The 24317-nt window shown below is 31.5% G+C and overlaps 1 protein-coding gene across 1 annotated transcript in view; it reads right to left on the bottom strand.

Annotated features, from left to right (window-relative positions):
- The window catches only part of LOC132749220 (ionotropic receptor 25a-like), an 81527-nt gene that overhangs the window by 7788 nt on the left and 49422 nt on the right, over positions 1–24317 (bottom strand). Inside the window, exons 3-16 of the mRNA XM_060738936.1 lie at positions 16975–17103; positions 16114–16377; positions 13834–14003; positions 12443–12496; positions 10758–10898; positions 9640–9792; positions 8325–8444; positions 7718–7822; positions 5980–6043; positions 4036–4175; positions 3123–3361; positions 2670–2767; positions 1863–2112; positions 1279–1454 (exon numbers count right to left, since the gene is read on the bottom strand). Of these exons, the coding sequence (XP_060594919.1) occupies positions 1279–1454; positions 1863–2112; positions 2670–2767; positions 3123–3361; positions 4036–4175; positions 5980–6043; positions 7718–7822; positions 8325–8444; positions 9640–9792; positions 10758–10898; positions 12443–12496; positions 13834–14003; positions 16114–16377; positions 16975–17103 (2103 nt within the window). The remainder of the gene's footprint in view (positions 1–1278; positions 1455–1862; positions 2113–2669; positions 2768–3122; positions 3362–4035; positions 4176–5979; positions 6044–7717; positions 7823–8324; positions 8445–9639; positions 9793–10757; positions 10899–12442; positions 12497–13833; positions 14004–16113; positions 16378–16974; positions 17104–24317) is intronic.

Below are 24317 nucleotides of genomic sequence, written 5' to 3'. Positions count from 1 at the left end.
TGTGTCATGTTCTCTGTGTGATTTGTGCTTAGTGTGTCATGTTCTCTGTGTGATTTGTGCTAAGTGTGGCATGTTCTCTGTGTGATTTGTGCTTATTGTAGTGTGTCATGTTCTCTGTATGATTTGTGCTTAGTGCGTCATGTCCTCTGTGTGATTTGTGCTTAGTGTGTCATGTCCTCTGTATGATTTGTGCTAAGTGTGTCATGTCCTCTGTATGATTTGTGCTTAGTGTGTCATGTTCTCTGTGTGATTTGTGCTTTGTGTCTCATGTCCTCTGTATGATTTGTGCTTAGTGTGTCAAGTCCTCTGTGTGATTTGTGTTAAGTGAGTTATGTTCTCTGTGTGAGCTGTGCTAAGTTATTAATGTTATTAATGTGTGACTTGTGTTAAGTGAGTTAGTAATTAGTAATTAGAAAGATTGTTAGTAATTTTATTGGAGTAGCGGGGGATCGAACTCGCAACCCCTTGATTCGTAGTCAGACAGTGTTACCACTGGACCACAGCGCCCGCTCTGATTTATAACTATTTTGGAAAGCCCTATATACATTATCACATTAATGGCCAACAAATTGGTTATACAATCGAATTTTAACACCTTAGTATAGCTGTAAAGTTGAACGCTTAAAACGTATTGTAATTAGCCAATTGTTCACTCTCTGTCATTGCCTGAGGGGTTACAATATAGCCACCATTACAGAAACAGTTTACATTTAAATAAGCAAAACTTATTAAAACAAATTAGATGACTGTTAAGCAATATATGTCCTGTGTCGGAAAAAGAAAAAAAAGAAATATTGACAATAAGTTGGCTGAAAAACAATATATTGGTGATAATGAAAAATGAAGCTTTTCAATTTGGCTTCCGTTTAGGATATTTTTTGTTTTGGTTGAAATAAGGATAACAAAATCATTTGAATCTGTTTTTAGAATTTTCTCAGTCAGTTGTAATCTGGCTAGAATATAAACTAAAGCTTTATTTTAGTGTAAAGTAGCGTAATTGAAACACAAGGAGAAATATGAATTAGATTATACATATCTATCTAAAGATATCTGTATCTCTTAGTACCCATAGAGGCATGTGTGCCGATTTATTGTTATGTTCAAATGTAATGCATGTTTTGCTGAATTGCTGAATATTGTGCTCTTACAGTGGAAGATACATTTGTAAACTGATATGTCACACATTATTCTATTATCATATATTTGAGTCAGAAATTAGTAATTATTCAAGAAAATATACACACATATAAGTTACAAAATTGCAATTTATAGTTTTACCAATTAGAGCTAATTCTCCACGTCTGACCATCTCCATCGCTTCACTCGTCGTGTTTGGAACATGCATTCTACTAATGAGCTTTGTAAATTGTTCACTAACTGGGTAGTCCCACACTGCTAGTTTAGCACGTGCAACAGCATCCAAACTGTCATTTAGACTCATATCCTTCCAGATTCTAAAAAAATTACATCATTTCTATGCGTTTGTATGGATTCGTGTAATTAACGTAAAACACATTATTTAGCTTAACTGGTTAGAGTTAAAGTATGGAAATATTTTGTACTTTAGTAGCTATTAATGACTTTAAATATTGTATTGGTTATTTAAGCAATGTCTACTTCTAACTGCAGATCTTTGATTACAGAAATTTTTTATCCGTAATAAGCAATGCGTACATGCATGAAATTTGAAATCGTTTAAGGGGCAATAAAAAATATGAGCGATGTAGGATGTTTACAACATAAAGCTAAGAATATTATACAGCTAATATGTCAGAAATATTATGAACTGTTTCTTTTCATCTGGTACCGTACATAAGCTGCATTGATTATACAGTTACAAATATTTCAAAACGAATAGATACCTGTAAAACTGCTCTTCAATTTCTTTCATTCTGTTGAAATATATCAATGCACTTGTTCCATTTATTGGTCCATATTTCACACTCTGTTGTTTTGAAAGGTCTTCCAAAGAGGTTATCGGAGTCTCAAGTCTCGTTACCGTGAGGAATGCAGCGAGATTTGCCGTGTAAAATGCCACCAACAAAAATCCATACAGCCACCATGTAGCCGCAACAAGACGACCAGAAACTGCTTTTGGTGCCTCACCACCTCCTGAAAATCAAGAATAGTTATATTATAAATGTTATTTAAGAGACGAATCATTAATGAAAAGGGAAAAATCTAAATAATGATATCAATACGAAAAAAGCCTATAAGTAGAAGTCATAAAACCAATCAGCATATTAATGTGCAAAATAGTTTTTTTCTGAACATCCGTTTCATTTTATGTATGGAAAACAAAGAAATTTTTCTTATTTAATTTGTTTTAAGAAACCTAATAAGCCTAAAAATTTATACTTTTGACTTCATTTACTCTTCAGCTAATTTGTGCAAGCATCTTTGTGTTTGAATTTTGATTTTTAGAATAGCCAATGAGATTTCCAGATTTCAGTTTGTAATTTTAAAATGACCAATGAAAATTCTTCTTATATTCAGTTCTTCCATGTAAATTTTACAGGAAGTCAAACTGATTTTAGACGGCCTTCGGTCGGAAAATTGCAAAGACGAATCTTATTTAAGATACCATTTCTTTTATACTGAATAATCCATTTAACGGAAATGGAAAGGTGATATGGTTTTATAAATTAATACACACAAGACATGCCTACCTTGAGGGGTAAGGGAAGTCATACAAAACCAGATGCCTTCTTTGAATGTGAAAATTCTTTTTTCTGGACCAGCTCCGCGGTCTGGATTGTTTTGGTAGCTGGAGAAGACAGAAGAAAAGCTTATGTAAATATTATTTGAATTTAGTGATTTGTATCAAAAACTTATTAAGAGTCGCTAAAAATTTTGCCATTGACGTTTTGTAGCTATTTACTTTATAGCTAAATTATTGTCAATGCTCTCTTTGTGTTACTGAATTTTGATCAATAAAAAAGGCTCGAGGAATAGCCGTCGAGAACAATGAAACAAAACTGAATTTGTGACCAAATTAGTTAAAATTTCCTGTTGCTTGGAGACAATGAAAAACGCAACATCTCTCATGCCAGTGATACCGACTTAAGTTGAAAAAAAACACAAGATAAATAAATGCAAAAATGTTAATATAAATACTAAACCTGAAAGGGCTGAATTTGTCAAATAACCACATAAGAACGCTGAACAAGAAGTAGGAGGCCACAATGCATCCCCAAACCTCCGGCTCAAGAACGCTGAGGAACCGATGAAGCGTGTACTCGAACTTTGACTTCTTCATAAGAATGGTTAGACCAACCGGCTCATGGAAAGGCACAGTGAAGTCGACCACATTTTCTCGTTCAGACATCACTGATATTGGCCCCACAGCAATATCTGCTTTCTATAATATAAAAACCAATTAAATTTCATTACTTTCCTTATGTATCAGAATAAAATGCACTTTAAACTGGAAAATAAAATTGTAATCAAGCGTTATGATGATCTGAATAATGCAATTAAACAGTTTGATAGTCTGTAAGAAAGAAGTTAGACTGAAAGGCAAGAAAAGTTTAAAACACAACGCAGGTAAAGGCGAGAGAGGAATAAAGGATTCACTCCCTGTATTATATTTCATTTATTTTCACACATCCTCATTCAATATATAGGAGTCTTCTTGCTTCACTTGTTTGCTTATTTGTTTTGTCATATACAAGAAGACCAATTATTTAAGCAGAGTATCATTCATACTATATTTTTATGTATTTACGTAAACCGACAATGACAAGTTGTGCTGGCGTTTTAAGAATTGCACCAAAAAAATGCATGCAATAATCTGATATTCGATTTGATTTTTGTTTATGCGACAGCATATCTCGGGGTAAGTATATCAAAAATGTTAATCTCTGACTTGTACCTTCACATACGATTATTAACATTCATATAAAAAATTTGAGCCCAAACTTATTCATCTTTAAATGAAAAGCAAGACTAACAAGTTTCAGAAATATAGCAAATATTGAGAGGCGAACATTCACACCATGAATGACATTCAGATCATAAAGTCTCGCTGCTTACCTTTTCAATGAGTTCATGGATTGCTCCATTCCAAGTCCCATCGTCATTCAGTGATCCAAAGTAACCATCTTTAGTTTCGTAAAAGTCGTAGTCAAAATCTAACTTTTTAGCTATCTCTTTAAACAAATCAACGCACAAACCTAAAAAAAAAATAGCAAAGAAACTGCGGCATGAATAATAAAACTAGTTTTCAATCTAGTTTAAAGTTATAGATTTATAGAACACCGGCCCTCAATTACACCAAATTTGAAATAATATTTCATGTCCTCAAGTATGAACAAACCAATACAACAAAGACACACAAGAAATTGAAATATAGAAAGTACATAGAGGTTCATGTCTACGTAAGGCAATACGACTAGAATATTACAGTTACTCGATTGAAACAGCCCACTTGCGGATGTATATATCGCAAAAGAAAAAATACGACTAGGATATTACAGTTACTCGATTGAATCAGCCCACTTGCGGATGTATATATCGCGAAAGAAAAAAAGAAACATTAAAACAAATTACCGCAGTCTTATTGCTTTAGATCTCAAACATACACTGTTAAGGCCAAATATAGGCTTGAAATTTTCATGATCATCGACGTGTAACAACGTATACGAATGTTTTAAGAAAATGTTCATGTTTAAATGTTGACATTTGCTTCAGTCGGTGCTAGGGAGGGGGCGGAGTGGAGCGAGCGGTAGACTAAATACCACTATCGTCCACGAACAAGCTCGGTTTTATTTAAGATTACCATTTATATATATTTTTGGCTTCCAACTGCCTTGGGGATAAAGAAATCTAATTTAAATAAAGTCTGTTTCTTTTAAGTCAGATAATTTGTTTGAATTAGAATTGAAGTAAATCGTGACCATTGTGACAACAAACATTATGTTACATAAAATGAAACTTGTACTTATAGAAGGTTCTGTATTATTTTAATTTTCACATACGAATCTTGTTTCACAATAGTCACCTTTGTCCACTGTTGCAAGAAATTTTAAACTGTTTAAACATTCCTTCTCAGATAGCATTCGGATAACTTGTTTAATCTCATTGACATTGACATACAAATGTGTTGTGTTAAATACACTTGTTAAATTAATTAACACCCTGTTACCAGGTATGGCAATTGATGTGAACGCACACTTGATACCTCGAAACACGACTCATCTCAAACTGTTGAAATGAGTATCCAGCAATTATAAGATTTCTATATAGTATATAAGTATGTAGTATGTAATAAGACGCTAAGAAAGAATTAAACGATCTAAACAGCTCAAATCATTAAGCCTTCCCAATGGGAAAAAAAAACAAGTGGGTCAATGACTTCATAGATTTAGCGATGTCAGCTTTAATTGAACATTTATTTTGTCCTAGTTTAACATTGTAACTCTTGGTATATTACCATTCTATTATACTGAAATTCTAAGGCTTAGGATTAGAAAGGGACCTGATTGAAAAGCAATACGGAGCAACGATTCACTTGATATGACGTCATATGGAGGCATATTTAAGAAATGATATCGGCCCCTGTGACCCTGTTTTGTACCGTAGGCTTAAGTTGTTATTTTTTTCGCACCAAAACAGCATGTTACAAGTTATGTTAGAATATTTTATAATGTCTGATGCTGTATGGAAAGCCATGTTCTTTCTTATATTACATATCAGTACATTTTACTCTAAATATTTAAGAATAAATAAATACAAATGTATAATTACAAAGGAAAAAAAACAAGAGTCATATTTGTGATGTTCTTTTAGATTTATGAATTAACAATACATGTACAGTGTATTTATTAATAAAAATACAAACCAAGTAAAACATTTAACTACTATTCAAATCCCACAATAACTCCAAGCAATAAATACTTAAAAGTGTGTGATTATTTGAAATTATAAAGATTTTTTTTTAAAATCTTTAAAAGAAATGTTGTTAAAATTTCAACTGACCATTATATTCATAGATGTACGTTCCATTTGTATATATTTTTTCCCTGTATATGAAAGGCTCATACTGAAAACAAACAAACAAACAAACAAAAATCAATTTTATTAGTAAAAAGACTATTGACTGTATAGGCAAAGAAAACTATTTATGAATAAAATCATATATGCATACAGGTACGTGCTTTACATGTTGGTATTTAAAATGTTAAAAGTCACGTTTCTAGTTTGGTTATTTTGTAAACGCTGTAAAACTTTGATATCGAAATGAATATTATAACTCGATATTATCATTTATGATTACGTGTGTTTATTCATCACAAAATTTACTTTGTTATAAAACAGTTTATGAATACTTGAATAAAAAGTATTAAAGTCGGTAAATGTCTGCTCTACACGGACTTGGTAACACTTTTAGAATTTTGGAATTTGAGAACTTCCAAAATAAATAAATAAGATAGCAATTGATAAATGAGCCGCGTCACGACAAAACCATCGTTATGCGTTTGCGACAAGCATGGATCCAGACCAGCATGCGCATCCGCGCAGTCTGATCAGGATCCATGCTGTTCGCTCACCAACCCTATTACAAGTAGAGAAACTGATAGCGAACAGCATGGATCCTGGATGCGCAGGCTGGTCTGAATCCATGCTGGTCGCAAACGCACTATGCCTGTTTTGTCGTGACGCGGCTCAAATTGCCTTTTTTTGACACAATTTAAAAAAAAACCATGTCACCAGTATGTGTCAGGCATACATGTCAGGCATACATGTACATCCTTTCATGGTCTTATACAATATTATGAGCATAAAGGGACTCTACTGAATTTCTTTGAGACAACATGACTTTTTTTCGAGATTTGTGTACCATTTTATTTATGTCCAGACCAAAACTCATGTGCAAATTTTCTAATCATCGCTCACTCCGGTTTTCCTGAATAATCATTTTCATTGTCTAAAATATTCCAAAATCATAAAGTGTCTAAACGCTTTTAACTCAAATAAAGGCCAAGTTTTGCACACATAAAATGCATTTCTTTCTGTTTTAATTGTCCTAACTGATTGACTTCTGTGAAAATTCCAAATTGTATGTTTTTAGGCTTTGGAACCTCAGTAAATTTTCCTTTGATTTCATTTTTTTTATATTGAGTTTTTGATTAAGGGTTAATTCGTTCTGCACATTTAGCAGTGCAAAAGCTGAGATTTTTAAGTTAAAATGAAATTAATATTATAAAAATAAAAGTTGTATTATCTAAAATTTAATAATAATAATAATAATAATAATAATAATAATAATAATAATAATAATAATAATAATAATAATAAAATCTTTATGTATAGAAGGTAACATACAAAGTTCACATGCAGTGATAAGTATACTTATTTTCATTATGGCATTCTGATTTAACAATAACAAAGAAAAAAATGTAGATCTATACAAATATTTAAAATATTTTGGTATATATAAGAAAAAATATATTTGAGCCGCGTCACGACAAAACCAACATAATGGGTTTGCGACCAGCATGGATCCAGACCAACCTGCGCATCCGCGCAGTCTGATCAGGATCCATGCAGTTCGCTTACAGACCCTATAACAAGTAGAGAAACTGTTAGCGAACAGCATGGATTCTGATCAGACTGCGCGGATGCGCAGGCTGGTCTGGATCCATGCTGGTCTCAAACGCAAAACGTTGGTTTTGTCGTGACACGGCTCATATATTTATGATTAAAGAGCACTCACATCCGGTATGACAACAACTTTGTATGTCTTCTTTTGTTTTTCTCTGATAAGTGATTTAAGATTATCATTCAGATTCAGACCACTTTCTTCCGTCCAATGACCGAGCTGTTAAAACAATAACAATTATAAAATAATTGTAAAATACGCACATGATAATATATGACCATCTGATTGGCGACTTATTTTTCTGATTGGATTATTTCATTTCAAATAAATTCAGCTAAGTTGTATCATTCAGAAAATTTATGAAGACTGGATGATTTTTGTTTCACTCCTTGTCATGTCAACGCTCATTAAACATCGTTAGACACGGAAACTGACGAACTTTATGGAGATTTCCCGAGTTTAGGATTATAATATTACGAGGTGAAATAACGCAAGGCTGGTCATACGTGGAGTTTTTCACTCTATGGGCATTCAATAAACTTTTGTTTTTGTTGTTTTCTACCTGGCTGCTTACCAATTTGAAAATATTATATAATTTATCAAAATATATCGCGCAATTTTCTGTTTTCGAACTTATCGCTTTTTTTGCCCCGCCTCATTAAAATCTTCATTAGAAAAGTATCAGTCACCATGATATATGTTAAGTCTCTGGTTAACTTACATGATTTAGCATAGTTTGGCGTCCTCCTTTAAACACAACCTTCCGGATCTCCAGTTTAATCCTTTGTCGGATAAAGCCGTTTGTTGAAATAATAGGACCAAACACCCCATCGTAATTTATCTAGAAATAAAACAGAACAACCGACTGTGCATACACATATATATTTGCTAATATTTATGAAAAAAAAAAAGATTTCTCTAAAGTTGAGACATAGCAAATTATTTAAATCTTCATTAAAAAATAAGTCAAATGTCAATAATTCAATGATTGAAAAATAACGTTAACATCTCTGTCGTAAATGTGTAGGCTTAAAAATGATAAATATCTAGTTTGGGAGATAATCAGCTTTTGGTTTATTACCGAGTTTTATCAAAATATAGATTTTGAATTCTTAAAATATTTCAAATAGAGTGTAACAAATATTAAACTCCATTCTCCTTGATGTATAAAGTAGGATATGTTTTTTTTTTGTTTTGCCAAAAAGTAAATTCACCTTGGTAACCTAAACGTTACGAGCCACGAGCCGCGTCACGACAAAACCAACGTTATGCGTTTGCGACCAGCATGGATCTAGACAAGCCTGCGTACCCGCGCAGTCTGATCAGGATCCATGCTGTTCGCTATCAGTTTCTCTACTTGTTATAGAGTTTGTAAGCGAACAGCATGGATCCTGATCAGACTGCGCGGATGTGCAGGCTGGTCTGGATCCATGCTGGTCGCAAACGCATTACGTTGGTTCTGTCATTGTGCGTACATTTTATTGCTCCATTTCAGACTGAACTAGTCTATCATGTATCTATAATGCCATTATCTTAAATTCCATCAATAATTATGGTGAATTATGTTGATAGTATTTAGTATGATACATGACCATTGTTACCACGAAAAAATATATGGATGCTGTTGGTAAGTATAAGATACAAGATCCGATATAATATATTTATATATAGCAGATAATAAAATATTCTAGAACAAAACATCATTATCATTTATTATTCATCATATAAATGTTTATGCTGAATCGCTTGGTTCAAACATATTTATTTAAGCTCTATTCCTAAAAAACTTCTTGCAAGTCATATTAATCACTTTCGGGTCCGCTTCCTGGAACCAACCAGTGATCCCTGGGTTGAGAGGCAGACACCTTAACCATTAAGCCCACCATTCACTTGATCCAAATCGTCCAGAACTATATCAACATTTTGTTCAAGAAATGTTTTATAAGAATATCCAAATGATAGATTTCTATTATTTTTATCAATCACTAAAATGATGATACATTTGAGATTTTTTGGGTCAAATACTGATTACTTACATCAGATAAATTTGTCATTATTCTTTCATTAAACTCGGAGTAGTCAGTAGTGTTTTCATTGCTGAAACAGACGTCACGCTCCACTTCTCGATCTACAAGTGACAAATTCGCCTTGAATATGCTTAAGAGGTCATAGGCGAAAGCTTCGTCTATCTGTGAAATAAATAGAAGAAAAATATCATCATCAATTGTTTTCTACTATTTTAAGCATGACATTTGGTGCTTTCGTAATAGAGGAGCCGCGCCATGAAAAAACCAACGTAATGCGTTTACGACCAGCATGGAGCCAGACCAGCCTGCGCATCCACATCAGCACCCCCTTGCCCCGCAAGACGCCTCATATAGATCTCATTTCGGCTACATTCTGCTGTATACCACACATCAGCACTCCCTTGCCCCGCAAGACGCCTCATATAGATCTCATTTCGGCGACATTCTGCTGTATACCACATCAGCACTCTGTGCGCACAGGGGTATGCTTCAGACGGTTTATACAAGGTCGTGTAGGTTTATTTTGTCGATTTGTTTTTCTTTCTACTGCGTTTTTTTATACATCTTTTAAATTTTTCTGAATAGCTTGTCGTTCATGTTATTTTTTGTTGTACAATTTGCGCCGTATATATAAATCTAAAGAAAATTATTAAATGCCAAATAGCAAAAGATCTACAAATTTTATGAATTTGGAAAATCAAGTTTTTCAATGTAAATACCATAGAAACAAAACGACCTCTTATTCTCGTTAAAATCATTTGATTGGAATTAATTTCGCCCACCGCCTTTTCTTTTTGAAAACAATTCATTATTTATTCAACGTTCGTGGAAAGCTGCAATTACTGTTTCTTAATCACTTTCGTGTGAACACCCCTGTAAAAAATTATAATGCCCGTTTTTGATTTTCATTTGAATTCAGATTAATCAAGAGCTAAGGAGGATGTGGGATCGTGAATTGTAGCTCCCTTCAAAGAACTGTCGTCCATGAACAAATTCAAACAAAAAAGAGTCGAAAACAGTTAACAATCTGCCATGGCTTGTCTAAACTTTAAGTGATAAGTACAGTAATTTAAAGAATAAGAATATGTGCACGTATAGGTTTTGTTCTTTTGTACAACTTGTCTTACCCTTGTTTTAGAATCTCTGAAACGAGATTTCTCCAAATATTTTTCATAGGTTCGTTTCGGGTCTATAGAATAGTACCCGCCAACAAGAACCAACCTCATTTCGTTGCTACACTCTATACATCTGACTGACTCTATTGGATCCTGAAAAGGGTAGTGAATAGTAAAAATTAGATTTTTATCTAAAAAAAAGGGGAGTAAATAGTAAAAGCTGAAAAAGGAGTGAATAGTAAAATTCATATTTCTTATTTCTTATATATTTTTAGATCTTTTTTTTTTTTTAATTTGATATCTACTAAAATATTTACCATCGGAACAGTTATACAAATATCTAATATGCAATCTCAAAACAACGCATCTATTTATTAAGACCTAGTAAAATGTTACAAATATATCTTAAATGGAGGTTTAACTTCCTAACACCTTGTGTCAGTTATGACAGATATAAGTGTATCATTTAATTTCTTAACAATATATTATCAAACAAAATACCGAAACATCTAGAAATAAAATTATCAAAAACTCATATCGTGTCTTTTATATTATCATAAAACAAGTTTATATTGGTTCCAATCTGATTAAAATCAGGTACTAAATAACGCTGCGCATTAGGATCTGACCACCACCAAAAGGTTGTCACCTTCTCGTGATCTTACAATCAACCAATCATCGGCGAGCATTCATAATTTTAAAAGCAATGCGGTTTCTAAATTCCTGGAAAACCAATACCAAGTAGACAACTTCCACGATTTCTTAGCAATCTTAACAATTAAACTAACAATCTACATGCAATATCAATGCATTTTGTTTTCTTCCATGACATTGATGACATCTGTACAATAAAACAACAAATTTAATAGATCAGAATAGATAATACACATAGTCTAGTCTATTTTTTATTATTATATATAATCTTATTATTGCTTTTATCTGTTTGATAACAGAGCCGATCACATAATGAATAATCTGATTAATATCATGTCATTTTACTGTAATTAAATTAATGCTAGTTAATGGAGAGCTGTCTCAAAGCAATGATTATCCTAATTGGTAAAAATCAGGAAGTGGAGCACCTTGACAAATAACATAGCAATTCATTTATATCAATAATATCAAACAATGCGTTTATTACATCTAGACAGTCAAGTAAACCCTGATACAGTTTCATTATATAAGTACGTCTATACTTAAAGTATATCTTGTAATTATTTGGCTTGTCATTTGGAGTCCACTTCTTATCAATTAATAACTTTTAATACATATGTTTAAAGTACAATAATCATTGTTCACGAGAATATTAAATTGCAGTTAATCATAAAGTCTGTGGATTGGAATACGAGTACTATATGACTTTTTAATTTTCCTACGGTTATGTCATTATTCCAACGAAATTTAGAACGAAAGATAGATAAGCTCATCTGGTCATGATAATTGTTCACATAGCATGTTCTATCCAAACTTTGTTGTATCCGACCATTGCCATGTCCGAAATTGATGCAACTAAAGTACATTTTAATCAGAAACTGTTACGGCTACAAATTTTTACTACAGAAAGAACCACGATATTCTTTCATAAATTTGTAACATCAAAGATTTCAGTGCAATTAACAATGATAATGATATTAAACGGGAATATATAAAATAAACTAAAATTTAAAAGAAATGTTAAGAAATACATGAAAATATACCTTCGTGACGACAAACCAATTGATCTCCCTGTAGCGCGGCAGACTCTGACTTCCCTGTCGTGTAAAAAAATACTGTTAGTTGTGTAGTAACTTTTGCAAGAAAAATGTATTTAAAAATACTGTTTTATTTTTATATTATTGACTGCAATAATATAATCATTTTTGCTATCAAGAACGCCTTTTGAATTTTTAAATATATACTAAGTAGAACATATTGATATTTGCTACACAGTCTCTTTATGAATTCAAATAGACATGTTTTGACTGCATACAGAGTTGATATGTTATGTTTTAAATTCTACTCACTAAAGGTGACCACAATATGTATGGGTTTAAGACGACCGTAGGGAGTCTTATCGAACTCTTACCCATATAACTGCAAATCGGCTCTTACAACTCGATATCAGATAAAAATATAGAAAGTGTCACCTCTTTAATTAAGCATAACATTATTTTTCCCCAGCAGTCACGTACAAACAAGGATGGGCTCCAATTACTTAATCTGGCATGTAAAACAATGAGTTTTCAACAATACTTAGGATTGTTAATGCAATTCATTCCTGTCATATGAAACCAAATAATGTTTTGCTTACTTTTTCTAGAAAATATAAACAGTCAGCAATTAATAATTGACATTTTTCTTAGAGTTAAAAGGATATCAAAAAGTTACTGTGTACTCATTTGTCTCTGCGAGTTGAGCTCCACGTGTATTATCTATGTAATAAATTTGAATGTATCCTCACATTGCTACAGTGTTATCAGCCTTTTTAGAAACACCTGACCTGGCTAATTAAAATATGCCAATCACAATTTTCACTATCAGCACTGGTTTCTTCATGAAAAAGCGGCTACACTAATTACTGCCGAGTAAGAGCCGATTTGCAGTTATGAATATATAGTGTCATTAAAAAACTGGCATTTTTTTAATGCAATGACCAACTTTACTTGACCTGTAATGGGAAACGTAACCTAAGATACATAGATTATTCAGTCTTTTATTCAAATTAGACAAATTCAGTAAAAAATTCCATATATTTTGATACATTTCTGTGATTAAAATATTTTGCTCAATGGTAAGCATAGTATATATTTAAAAAAAGCATTTATTTGTCGGCAACATCATTTTAAATGACACTTTTCACACAAAATAAAATATTCCTTATCTGATTCATGTAAGTTTCTAACGTCATGATTATTTTGATTGTCTTAAAATAAATAATAACAGAACAAGAAGAATACACTTGGTAAACACATTAGACAATATTGCTTAAACACACAACCATCGCTAAACGTTTATGTTTTTATGAAGTAAACATTAACTGTAATGTTTAATAAAGTGTGCTCTAAATTAGCCATTATATTTAATGCAATAATCTGCAATTTCAAATTACCTTTCCTAATACATCTGCTGCGTTTTTCAAAGACGAAACTATAAAGACATTTTCAATTTCTAATTGTTTGATAGATTCCATCATATCAGCGATACCAGCGTCTTCTATCTCAAGATAAATATGATGTGACAACACTCCGCTCACTATCCGTCTCGGAATGTTCTGTAAATCTATAAAAACAACAAAACAAGTAAATATATCATTACATTTACTACAATATACATTTAACATATGGATAACAAAAACACTGTGGAATACTACAAAATCAATTGAGCCGTGTCACGACAAAACCAACATAATAGGTTTGCGACCAGCATGGATCCAGACCAGCCTGCGCATCCGCGCAGTCTGATCAGGATCTTACAAACTCTATAACAAGTAGAGAAACTGATAGCGAACAGCATGGATCCTGATCAGACTGCGCGGATGCGAAAGGCTGGTCTGGATCCATGCTGGTCGCAAACCCATTATGTTGGTTTTGTAGTGACACGGCTCAATTAATTATGAGTGTTCAGACATACAATAAATTTTGACAAAGCTGTTTGCTGTTGTCTCAGAAAGGAATTTTAGGCAAGGACTTTATAAGAAAAATCAAAAGATCTGATCGTAAACTTCACTTTTTAAGACATAACCAATTCGTTTGAACTTTCCCTCTTTCTTGTAGTTTGACAATCAAATGGGTAGTGTATCGAAATGTGATTTTTCAATTTAGATAAATAACATGATTTTAAACAAAAGTAGTACATTTAAATTTGGAAATTTCAGAAACATGCAATGTAATCTGTAATATGTTTTTGCAAATTGCATAGATGTTTCTCTCTCTCTTAAATGTCTTTGCCAAACAACCCGTGGAAATGTAAATTGTCTCTGCAAAGCTGCCATGCTTTCCAGCTATGCTTTTCAGTTTAGGTTAATTGAATTTATTTAAATATGACGAGAAATGATTGAAAAGAGTACTTGTTGAATTAAACGGTATAGAGAAATCATGTGTTTAAAGCTATGATTTTTGTTTTTGAATTACGTAAATTTCCAGGTAGGAATCTGCTATGCTTTAACTATATCATGACGATGATGCTCCAATCTAAGGTTACTTTGAAAATCATGATAATGTAAAGTAATTATAAATTTAATTAATTTAGGATCTGGAACATGAGCGTTCGATAAATCAAAACCACAGAGGAATTTGAACGATATAAATCAGTGTGGAAGAGACGTCACTTCTTTTGTCATTTTCACAGTTACTGTACATGATAGCTGGTTGGCCATTTAACTTAAAGTTAAATTTGTTTGATTATTCTTCAGTTTCAATTCCTCTTCAGTTTTTTAAAATCACCTTTTTATTTGTATCTATATAATTATTTTGTGAAATCGCACTACTGAATTATTTCATTTTTTTTGTATCATTACAATTGATAAGCAATATAAAAACTGTCACCACAAAGTCTTAGTTTACAGCAGTGGCGATGTTTAACTAAATCATCAATCGCATTTGTATTCGAAATAAATAATTTATCAACTGTTGTTTATTCAAATGGAAATAGAATTCGACACTTTAAGCGACCTGTAATCACATGTACGTTGCAAGCGTCAAATTCGTGCTGCAGAATAGGTAGGTGCTCTGTACAAAATTAATATTAATTAATATATTTATCTTAACACTTTAATATACAGTATATTGTCGTGGCGGCGGGACTATAGATCATTAATATTGAATTGAAGTCACACTTATACAAATGCTGACAGTCATGCACACATGTTAATAGGATTCAATCGATTAATACAAAATAAACATTTTAATATTTCATCAATCATGCAACAAGTTATATCATGAAACGGAACATGTTCACATTAAATATTCAATAGAAATACGTACAGTTCAATCGATGATTACAATGCTAGATATTCTACATTTCAATTATAGAACTGCGAGTTTGTAATATCAATTTACGACTGATTTTAGATTTGAACAGAGGTTCCGGATGGTATGAACAAATTATGATATACACAATGTTTTACTTCAAAAAGATGAATGAAGTCGGTCTTGCGGCAAGACAAAAACATCTGTAAAAGGTGTTACATTTCAATGTGGTAGTGTTCTGTGTTTTTGCCGACAAAAGCGGTGTCAGAAAATATTAGAATATGGATTTAGAACTTGCTCGTACTGTCAGAGTCACTGAATCGCCAGTTTAAGCAAATTTTAAATAGCATTTACCACACAATAAAAAGCTCAATGTGGTCTTTGAAATATTAACTGAATCTATGTAGATATTTTGTACTTACTAAAGCTGTCGTCATACAGGATGGCTATATTTGTGAGATTGTCAAAACCTATTATATCTGCAATGACATTTAACATCACAGATCCTGGAGGCTGTATTTTTATGTAAAATTCATCTTCTACATCGGAAGGGAGCACGAGGCTCTCGTCCATAATTGTCATGAAGACAAGACCACGAGCACGTGCGAACGATCGTAGAAGAGGCCCTACTGACGGAGAAGATATATCTAACAATATAGAAACTCCGTGTTGTATTTCATAGCAAACTGAAATAAAAATATAAATCAGTTAAAGAGATGTGGTTCTGTCAACATGGCAACATGAGCATTTACAGTAACATAGGTTGACAAAGTTAATATACACAAACTATGTACGGGTGACAAATCTAATCATCTAAAAGATGTGTTTTTTAAATAGTTCCAATTCGGTATTGCACAAATTTAAGATTTGCACACAAGATAAAAGAAACTTTCGGGTTTTAAAACATTAGCTAAAAAGATATTTTCCAAAATAAACAATTATTACAAAATTATCAGTTAACGCATAACAGCTTGAAAAATAAAATACACTAAAGTTTTAATCCAATTTAAGGAGATCATGCAATAAGATGACGTTAAAAGAAGAAACAAAAAAGACCAAAAAATCACAAGTCCATTGAAGAAATTCAGCAGGTCAGTTGTTAAGAATAAGAAAAGAATAATAAAATTTTGAAAGGATGTGATCAACTAACATAGAGTATACTAATAATATCGAAGTAATCTTTGACTTTATTCTTATAAACTTTACCTACAAGACATTCTATGTCTTCCTGAAAAAAGGTGTATACATTAAAGTGGACCTTATATAATTTATGTAATATATACCTTTGTCAAAAGTTTCGAGAGTATTATTTTCTGATGACATCACAAGGCTCATATTCGGGGTTGTCTCCTGGGACAACATCATTTCCATGTTGACGTTTATGTCTGCCACCCTTTGGTCTAACACCGTTACTGTAAGATTGAAAAAAAAGAAATTACATCAACATAATAGCAAAATAATATGAGATAAAATAAGGCAATGTTGAGATTAATAATTTATTCTTTTGGAATAGTCAGGGTCTTTCAAATAGAAAATTTGAAAGTCCTGAACTAGTATAGAGCTGTTAAACGTATATTAGACGAGGCAAGGTTTTGCATTTGTGTACGAGTTCCAAACAGCAGTATTATTCTCAACAATACATTATAACCTCTTCATTTTTACAAGGCCAGTTTTTGACATTTTGAAAGAATTTTTTTACTTCAAATACAATACGAATATTTGAATTTTGAAAATGAAGAACAAGGCTTTAACGAGGTTTACTATGCATTTGATATGGATTTTTTTTGGATTTATTTTTTGATTCTGGGAAAGAATCGATGCTGTATCCTACAAAAATTTCAACTTGAGTATCACGTGCGTGGTTCAAACGCTGAAAGATGAGTATTTTATAAGGTGTGAAATAATCTAATGTTCAATAACATGTGGTCTATAATGGACATTGTTAATCATTGTTTAATAACAATAAATATATCTGGATTCCGTCTTGAATGTTTTTAAAATGGAAAAAAGCAAGTCTCTGACGAGTTTCATATGGTCTTTATTCAACAAGTTATATAAAGCTACTATGGAACACACAACACGAATTAAATAATTTATTTTTTATAGAAGAAAAGAAGCACGTCACTTTAGCACTATAAATACACCCATAAATGGTACATGTGTAAATATGCTTGTTTGATCATGACATTGAAAATATTAGGATGTAGCTATTATAAATAAGGAATGTTTAAACAAAACTAACGTTTTAAACAGTTTCTTTTGTTAACTTCCAGAAAATGTTAAATCAGACCAACATTATATCAGTGAAAATATTACAGTGAATGATTGAAATAAAATGTGTAAAATGATTAGTTAATTTGCATATATTGTACATTACATGTAATCAAATGGCTGCAAGCACTGTGGTATTTTCTGATCTTTGCAATCTAAATCGTATAGTATCTGTATGTATTTTCCTGTATAACTTTATTGTACTATAATTCATCTTGCAGGGCACCGAGTTGCATAGAGTGCGTTTACATTTTTTGCTATGACAGTTTGAGTTTGATACATACAGAATTTTGCATGACCAGAGTTTCTAAATCACATGACCACGGGAAAGTTATAAGAAACAGTCTGAAGCAAACCATATTATTCTAAATTAGGGTTTGTAATCCTTATTAATTTCGAGATATTCTGTTCACTGTAAACCTGTTGTTTAACACTGATGTAAATAATTTAGCACAAACAGCCCGACATGTATATAATATTTCACTACTCTTTGTGTAATATGTTATGAAGTGTGGCTAAAAATAGCGCTGTGTTTACGTGGATTAAATTATTAGGTGCTTATCTTATAAGACCGTTACTTATGGTAGAAATTGATAAAATGACATTCATCCGCGTAATTTGCTAGTGTGCATTTATTGACAATTCTATAAGCAAACTTTGAATTCGTTATAATTCGCTGGATACTTGTGACAAAATAAAAATATTTCTTTCTTTTACATCGCTAGTTTAAGCTGTTTTGAGATCTACTTTTTGTTTTTAGGATTGTTTGGAAGCGCTATTCCTGAGGTTGAATGGCAGCATTGAATTTCCTGATCTGCGATCAGAAAATACAATAAGGGTAAGGCCGCATAAAATGAGATATTGTAGATGGCTAATATTTGGAATAATTCAATAGGGAACTTGGCAGCAAACCTGTTACATCTGCAAAGCATTCACTATTACTTGTTTTTGGCTTAAAATTATTTTCTCCACAATAAGCATATTAATTATTAGACAAAGTGTCTCGACGACATGAAAAAAGTCATAAGACAAAGACAATGAATTCATGCAGACACATGTATTTTACAGACATCAAATTCATTACAATAATCATTTTCATCTCCATTTTGATGGGTTTTTACTGAAATGGTTCAAATATGAATGTCAATATTGATACAAAAGACTTACAAAGATTTATGTTTACTTTAGTTGTGTTTGTTTTGTTTGATGATATTTTCCTAAACTTAAGTAAATTACATTATATATTCATTTTATTTATACATCCGAGTTAGTCATTGACAAACAATTAACCTAATTTTTTAAAGCAATGTTTATAATGTTATTTGGCCTATTAATGCCTGATATTTGTGACCTGCATAGTAATATGCTAGTTTTGATATTTGTTTTTTTTTTGTTCTGATACGGTTTGATTGATAAGAATTAAATCATAGAGACACATTCATACCAATACATACAATTGCATTTTTATCTTAAGTTTGAGTTTGAATAAATGTTGCGAGAAAAACAACAACAACAACAACAAAAAAACAACAACAAAAAACAACAGTTTCAGTTCATTGGCAAATCGGCATATACAATATATACTGATTTTGGCCATTTACAATAAACAAAAAGATGGCCAAGATAATACAATTTACATTTAACATAAATACAATAATACAATACAGTTATAATACAAGAACCTAAGGAGCAGCAATAATTGCAAGTCTTTCATTTCTCAATCGCATAGCATAGAATACAAATGTGGCAATATTCCTAATAGTTATATTATTATTTGAAGACAATAATCTAGTAAATTTATTAACGCATGGAAAAGAACAATTAACATTATATTTTCGACGAAGGTTTCTATAGAGTGGACAGCATAACAAAAAAAATGATATTCAGATTAAAGAATTTGATGCTCATTAGTAACAATATCTAGATACTTTTCATATTTAAACTCACATTTGAATTTTCTATAATAATATAACTTAGATTGATTCATTATTGTATCATTCCATGTTTGAACGTACTAAACACGCAGTCTTTGTTTTAACATTGGCATATAATTCATATCAAGGTTTAGAGAATTCCTTAAGTAGCTATATCCAAGACTATCAAGTTGCTTTTTAACAGACGATGACCAAGTAGACATGGTATTATAAGGTAACAAAGCACATTGTTCCAAAAATATTGTATGGACTAATGATCCTGGATATTTCATTATATTTAACCAATATTTAAGAGCACGTTCTTTACATATAACAGATAAAGGAAAGCGACCAAGCTCTCCAAGCACAGCAGCATTGGAAGTCTGAGGTCGAACACCAAGGACTATTTTACAAAAACGGAGATGCAATTTGTCGATTTCTTTGCAGTTATATATTCCCCAGACTTCAGATCCATACAATAGTATTGGAACAACGAGAGAGTCGAATAGGGACAATTTAGTTTTAATGTCCAGTTTTAATCTACTAAACACGGACAACAAATTGTTATATGCCTTCAGAGCTTGGTCGCTAAAAGTTTTTACAGCATTAACCATAAAACTAGTATAAAAGAATTGTATACCAAGATAACAAAATGAATCAACTATTTCAATATTATGACTAGATTTTCTCTTTTCAAAAATACATATTTTGGTTTATTTACATTAATTTCAAACACCATTTTCGTGAATACTTATATGGAGTTGTAGACTTTCAGGATTGGTAGTAAAATTTAATAGTGCAATGTTGTCAGCAAACAATAACATGTATATAGACAATGAATTTATATCATCATTAGAAAGTTGTGAGAAGATAAATTATTAACAAAAAAAATAAAAAGAAAGGGCGAGAGTGGTTCCCCTTGTTTCAGTCCGAGTGAGATATCAAAGAAATGAGCATTCGAGCTATTATCAAAGTTTTTTATACACGACTTAACATTTTCATAAATCGCTTTTATCATTTTAACAATATTGCAGCTAATTTCAGACGGCACTAATTTTATCCATAAAGCCTCTTGTATTACAGTGTCGAAAGCTTTCTCGTTGTCAATAAAGGCACAATAGAGTTTGCACTTGTTTAACAAAACCTTTTGGATTATCAGATGCAAAAGAAAAATACAATCAGCAGTACCACGCTTAACTCTGAACCCAAATTGGCTGTCATTCAATACATTTTCATTTTCTTAAAATTTATTAATACGATTACGTAATACAAGCGAAAATATTTTAGCAACAACATTTACAAGAGTTATCCCTCTATAATTAGCAGGATCAGTATAATCACCCTTTTTATGACAACAATAACAATAACAAAAAGTAAAAAAGTGTACTCAGACATTGAGGGTGTATGCGTATTTGGTCCGTAATAGGTCTTCAGTTATTGACTTAATACTGGTATATATCATTCTATAATGGTAACAAGCATTAGGTGTAGGAAATTACGTAATAATTGTAATATGATGCTGTCACTATCATCACTTTATCTATTTAAACTCAATGTCAGTATCTACAAACACAAGAAGCACGTAACATTTCTTTTAAAGATCATCACGGAGATTTTTGCTTTGTTGAAAATGCAAGTGTTTCCGCTTGTAAAACAAGTCAAGGTGTCTTTGTCTTTTCAAAAAAAGTTAAATTATGACAGTTTAGACTGAATTGTTCTTTTATCTGTTTTCTTGAATATACGGCCGTTTCTAATGGAATTAGCATTTTACATCTAATGACCGATGATGATCCAAAGTTGTGTTCTAAAATGCTGAAAATCAAGATCAACATATGAAGGAATGGTTCACTTCCTTCCATGTTAAAGCAATCACTTGCATCATATCACTACAGTTGACCTACAGGGCATCAACATGATATGCACTTTATATCAACATATACGATGCAACACAAACACACAGCCCGTGGCCAAATTGATCTTATATTATTAATTAAGGTAAGAAGATAGAAACTAAATCAAACTAAAATATTGACGTAGTGTTTATTATAAGTAGAAGATGTGGTAACGCAGATATTTAAATAAACAAAAAATGAATAACAATAAAAAGTAAACATCTATGTAAAATAAAGGGACACCAAATTTAAGATGTTCTACGAACACCCACATGCGAAATCAATCGGAACTTGTCATCTGAAGATCTGTTGAAACACGAACTACCTACATTTTATGAGGTTGTTAAAAGTCCCATATCATTTACAGAAAGTAAGCGACATGCTGTAAATCTATAAATCATTACGCGTAGGAATTTATATCAGCATTGATAACGTCTGCTGATTAAGTGTGTAATATGCCGGAAATAAGGTCGGAGAAACAAAAGAACTACGTTTAGTATCAGTTGTAAAACATCGTTATGTAAATAATGATCGCTCTTCCTGGTTTATTTTTCATCACTGAATGCTTTAAGCAAAAAGGACCATTAATATCAACGAGGTTTACCGCGTTTTGCGACGATACTCAGCTTTAATTGCACTTAACACGAACTCATGCATATTCCCAAAAAGATATATACAAGAGCAGAAAAAACAACAACAATTTTTATCTCTGAATAAAAATCTGATCAAATGAAATCTCTGAAAGTCCTTTTGAAATAAATGGACACGAGGATAAACTTAAAAAAACAAAACAACAACATTTAATGCATTTCGAATATATTTAAACAAAACTAAATCGAAACTAAATATCAGGTATCATCTAAAACTACAATGACTTCAAAATATCTTTTTTTTTCAATTTGTACTGAATTATAAGGTTTTCAATGACAAAACTGTTTGATGTAATTAGTTTTTAAAAGAGGAAAATATCTTAAATTACGGTTGAAATTAGTTTGTACATATAAAGGAATCCTCTCGTATGGGATGGTAGCTTTTCACAAGTATTCAAGTGCAACATTTATTGGAATAGTTACTTAATTAATTAACTTAAATTTGTTTCATTACAATTTGTTACAATTCTATATCACCATGAATTTAACTTCAACATAATGTTATAATCATTTAAGTTTCATTTTAAATTGTTCACATACAATGTATTTCATATATGTTATGCTACAAATTACTACTACTACTGAAGGGATAAAAAATAGACATCGTTCCGGATATTCATTTACTTCATGTAGGTCATTTCGTAGCACATTTGTCATGCACTCAAAATCAATTTTGTCTTTTGTTAATAATATTGACTATGAATGCACTGTTGATTTAGTGTGTCATGTATAACTGCGATTCAGCATCGATTATTGATTAACTTGTTTACTTATTGGCACTCAATATTTAACATACATCATCATCATCATCATCAGCAACATCATCATCGTCATCATCATCATCATCATCAGCAACATCATCATCATCATCGTCATCATCATCATCATCAGCAGCAACATCATCATCGTCATCATCATCATCATCATCATCATCATCATCATCATCGTCATCGTCATCATCATCACCATTATCACCATTATCATCATCATCATCGTAAGCATCACCATCATAATCATCACCAATAATAATTATAATATCTTTTATAATCATTTTACATGTGTACCATTATATAACACACATTTTTCTTGCATACATGCATGCTCAATATAAACATAAAACAAATATTTGCTTTTATGCACATTCTGCACACCTAAATAGAAAAAAAAACTGCTTCTTTGTACTTGTAGTTTTTCGTCAATTTGCAGAAAGTAAAGTCGTCTGAGTGTTACACCACGTGATCACCCTATATAAAAACATTAAAGACACCCACGTATAATGTATATTCACTGAGTTGTATATAATATCAAAGAAAGTCTGTCACGAAAACTACATAATGAGTATAAATAATGATCAAAATAATTCAATCTTCATCTTCTAGAATAATATATATTCATACGCAATCGTTTGAATATATATATATTTTTGCAATTATATCTGACAATTAAATATTGAAAAGCTGAGGAAATCTTTATCACGTTTCAAATTGTATTCACATAGATTAAACTGGGAGATGACATATACCTGAAACAATCTTTGAATCCTTATAAGAAAAATGTAATATTTGCTGCAAATTAGAAGATGAAATTCATGTAATATTATTATGTCCCCTGAAAAACAAATTACAAATAAATACTTTTGGGAGGAAATAAATATGCCAAATTTTATTGAATTGTTAACAAAATGAAAATTTTATTTAAAAAAATTAACTACTTTTATCTTTAAAATGTGTTTGAGTTAAGAATAAATATTGACAACTCATTACATACATATGACCATATGTCTATGTAGCGATACTTAATTGATTCCATATTCCTTGTGCTGTGCTACTGTTATTATTTTCATTCTTTTTAAACAGAACTGTGTTGTCCATTACAAGATAGAAACTAATACTACATTGTA

This window comes from Ruditapes philippinarum, unplaced genomic scaffold (genome assembly GCF_026571515.1).
Source record: "Ruditapes philippinarum isolate M1 unplaced genomic scaffold, ASM2657151v2 ctg891_1_1_1_1, whole genome shotgun sequence".
In the NCBI taxonomy this organism is placed as follows: Eukaryota; Metazoa; Mollusca; class Bivalvia; order Venerida; family Veneridae; genus Ruditapes; species Ruditapes philippinarum.
This window is presented reverse-complemented; position numbering and strand designations above follow the sequence as displayed.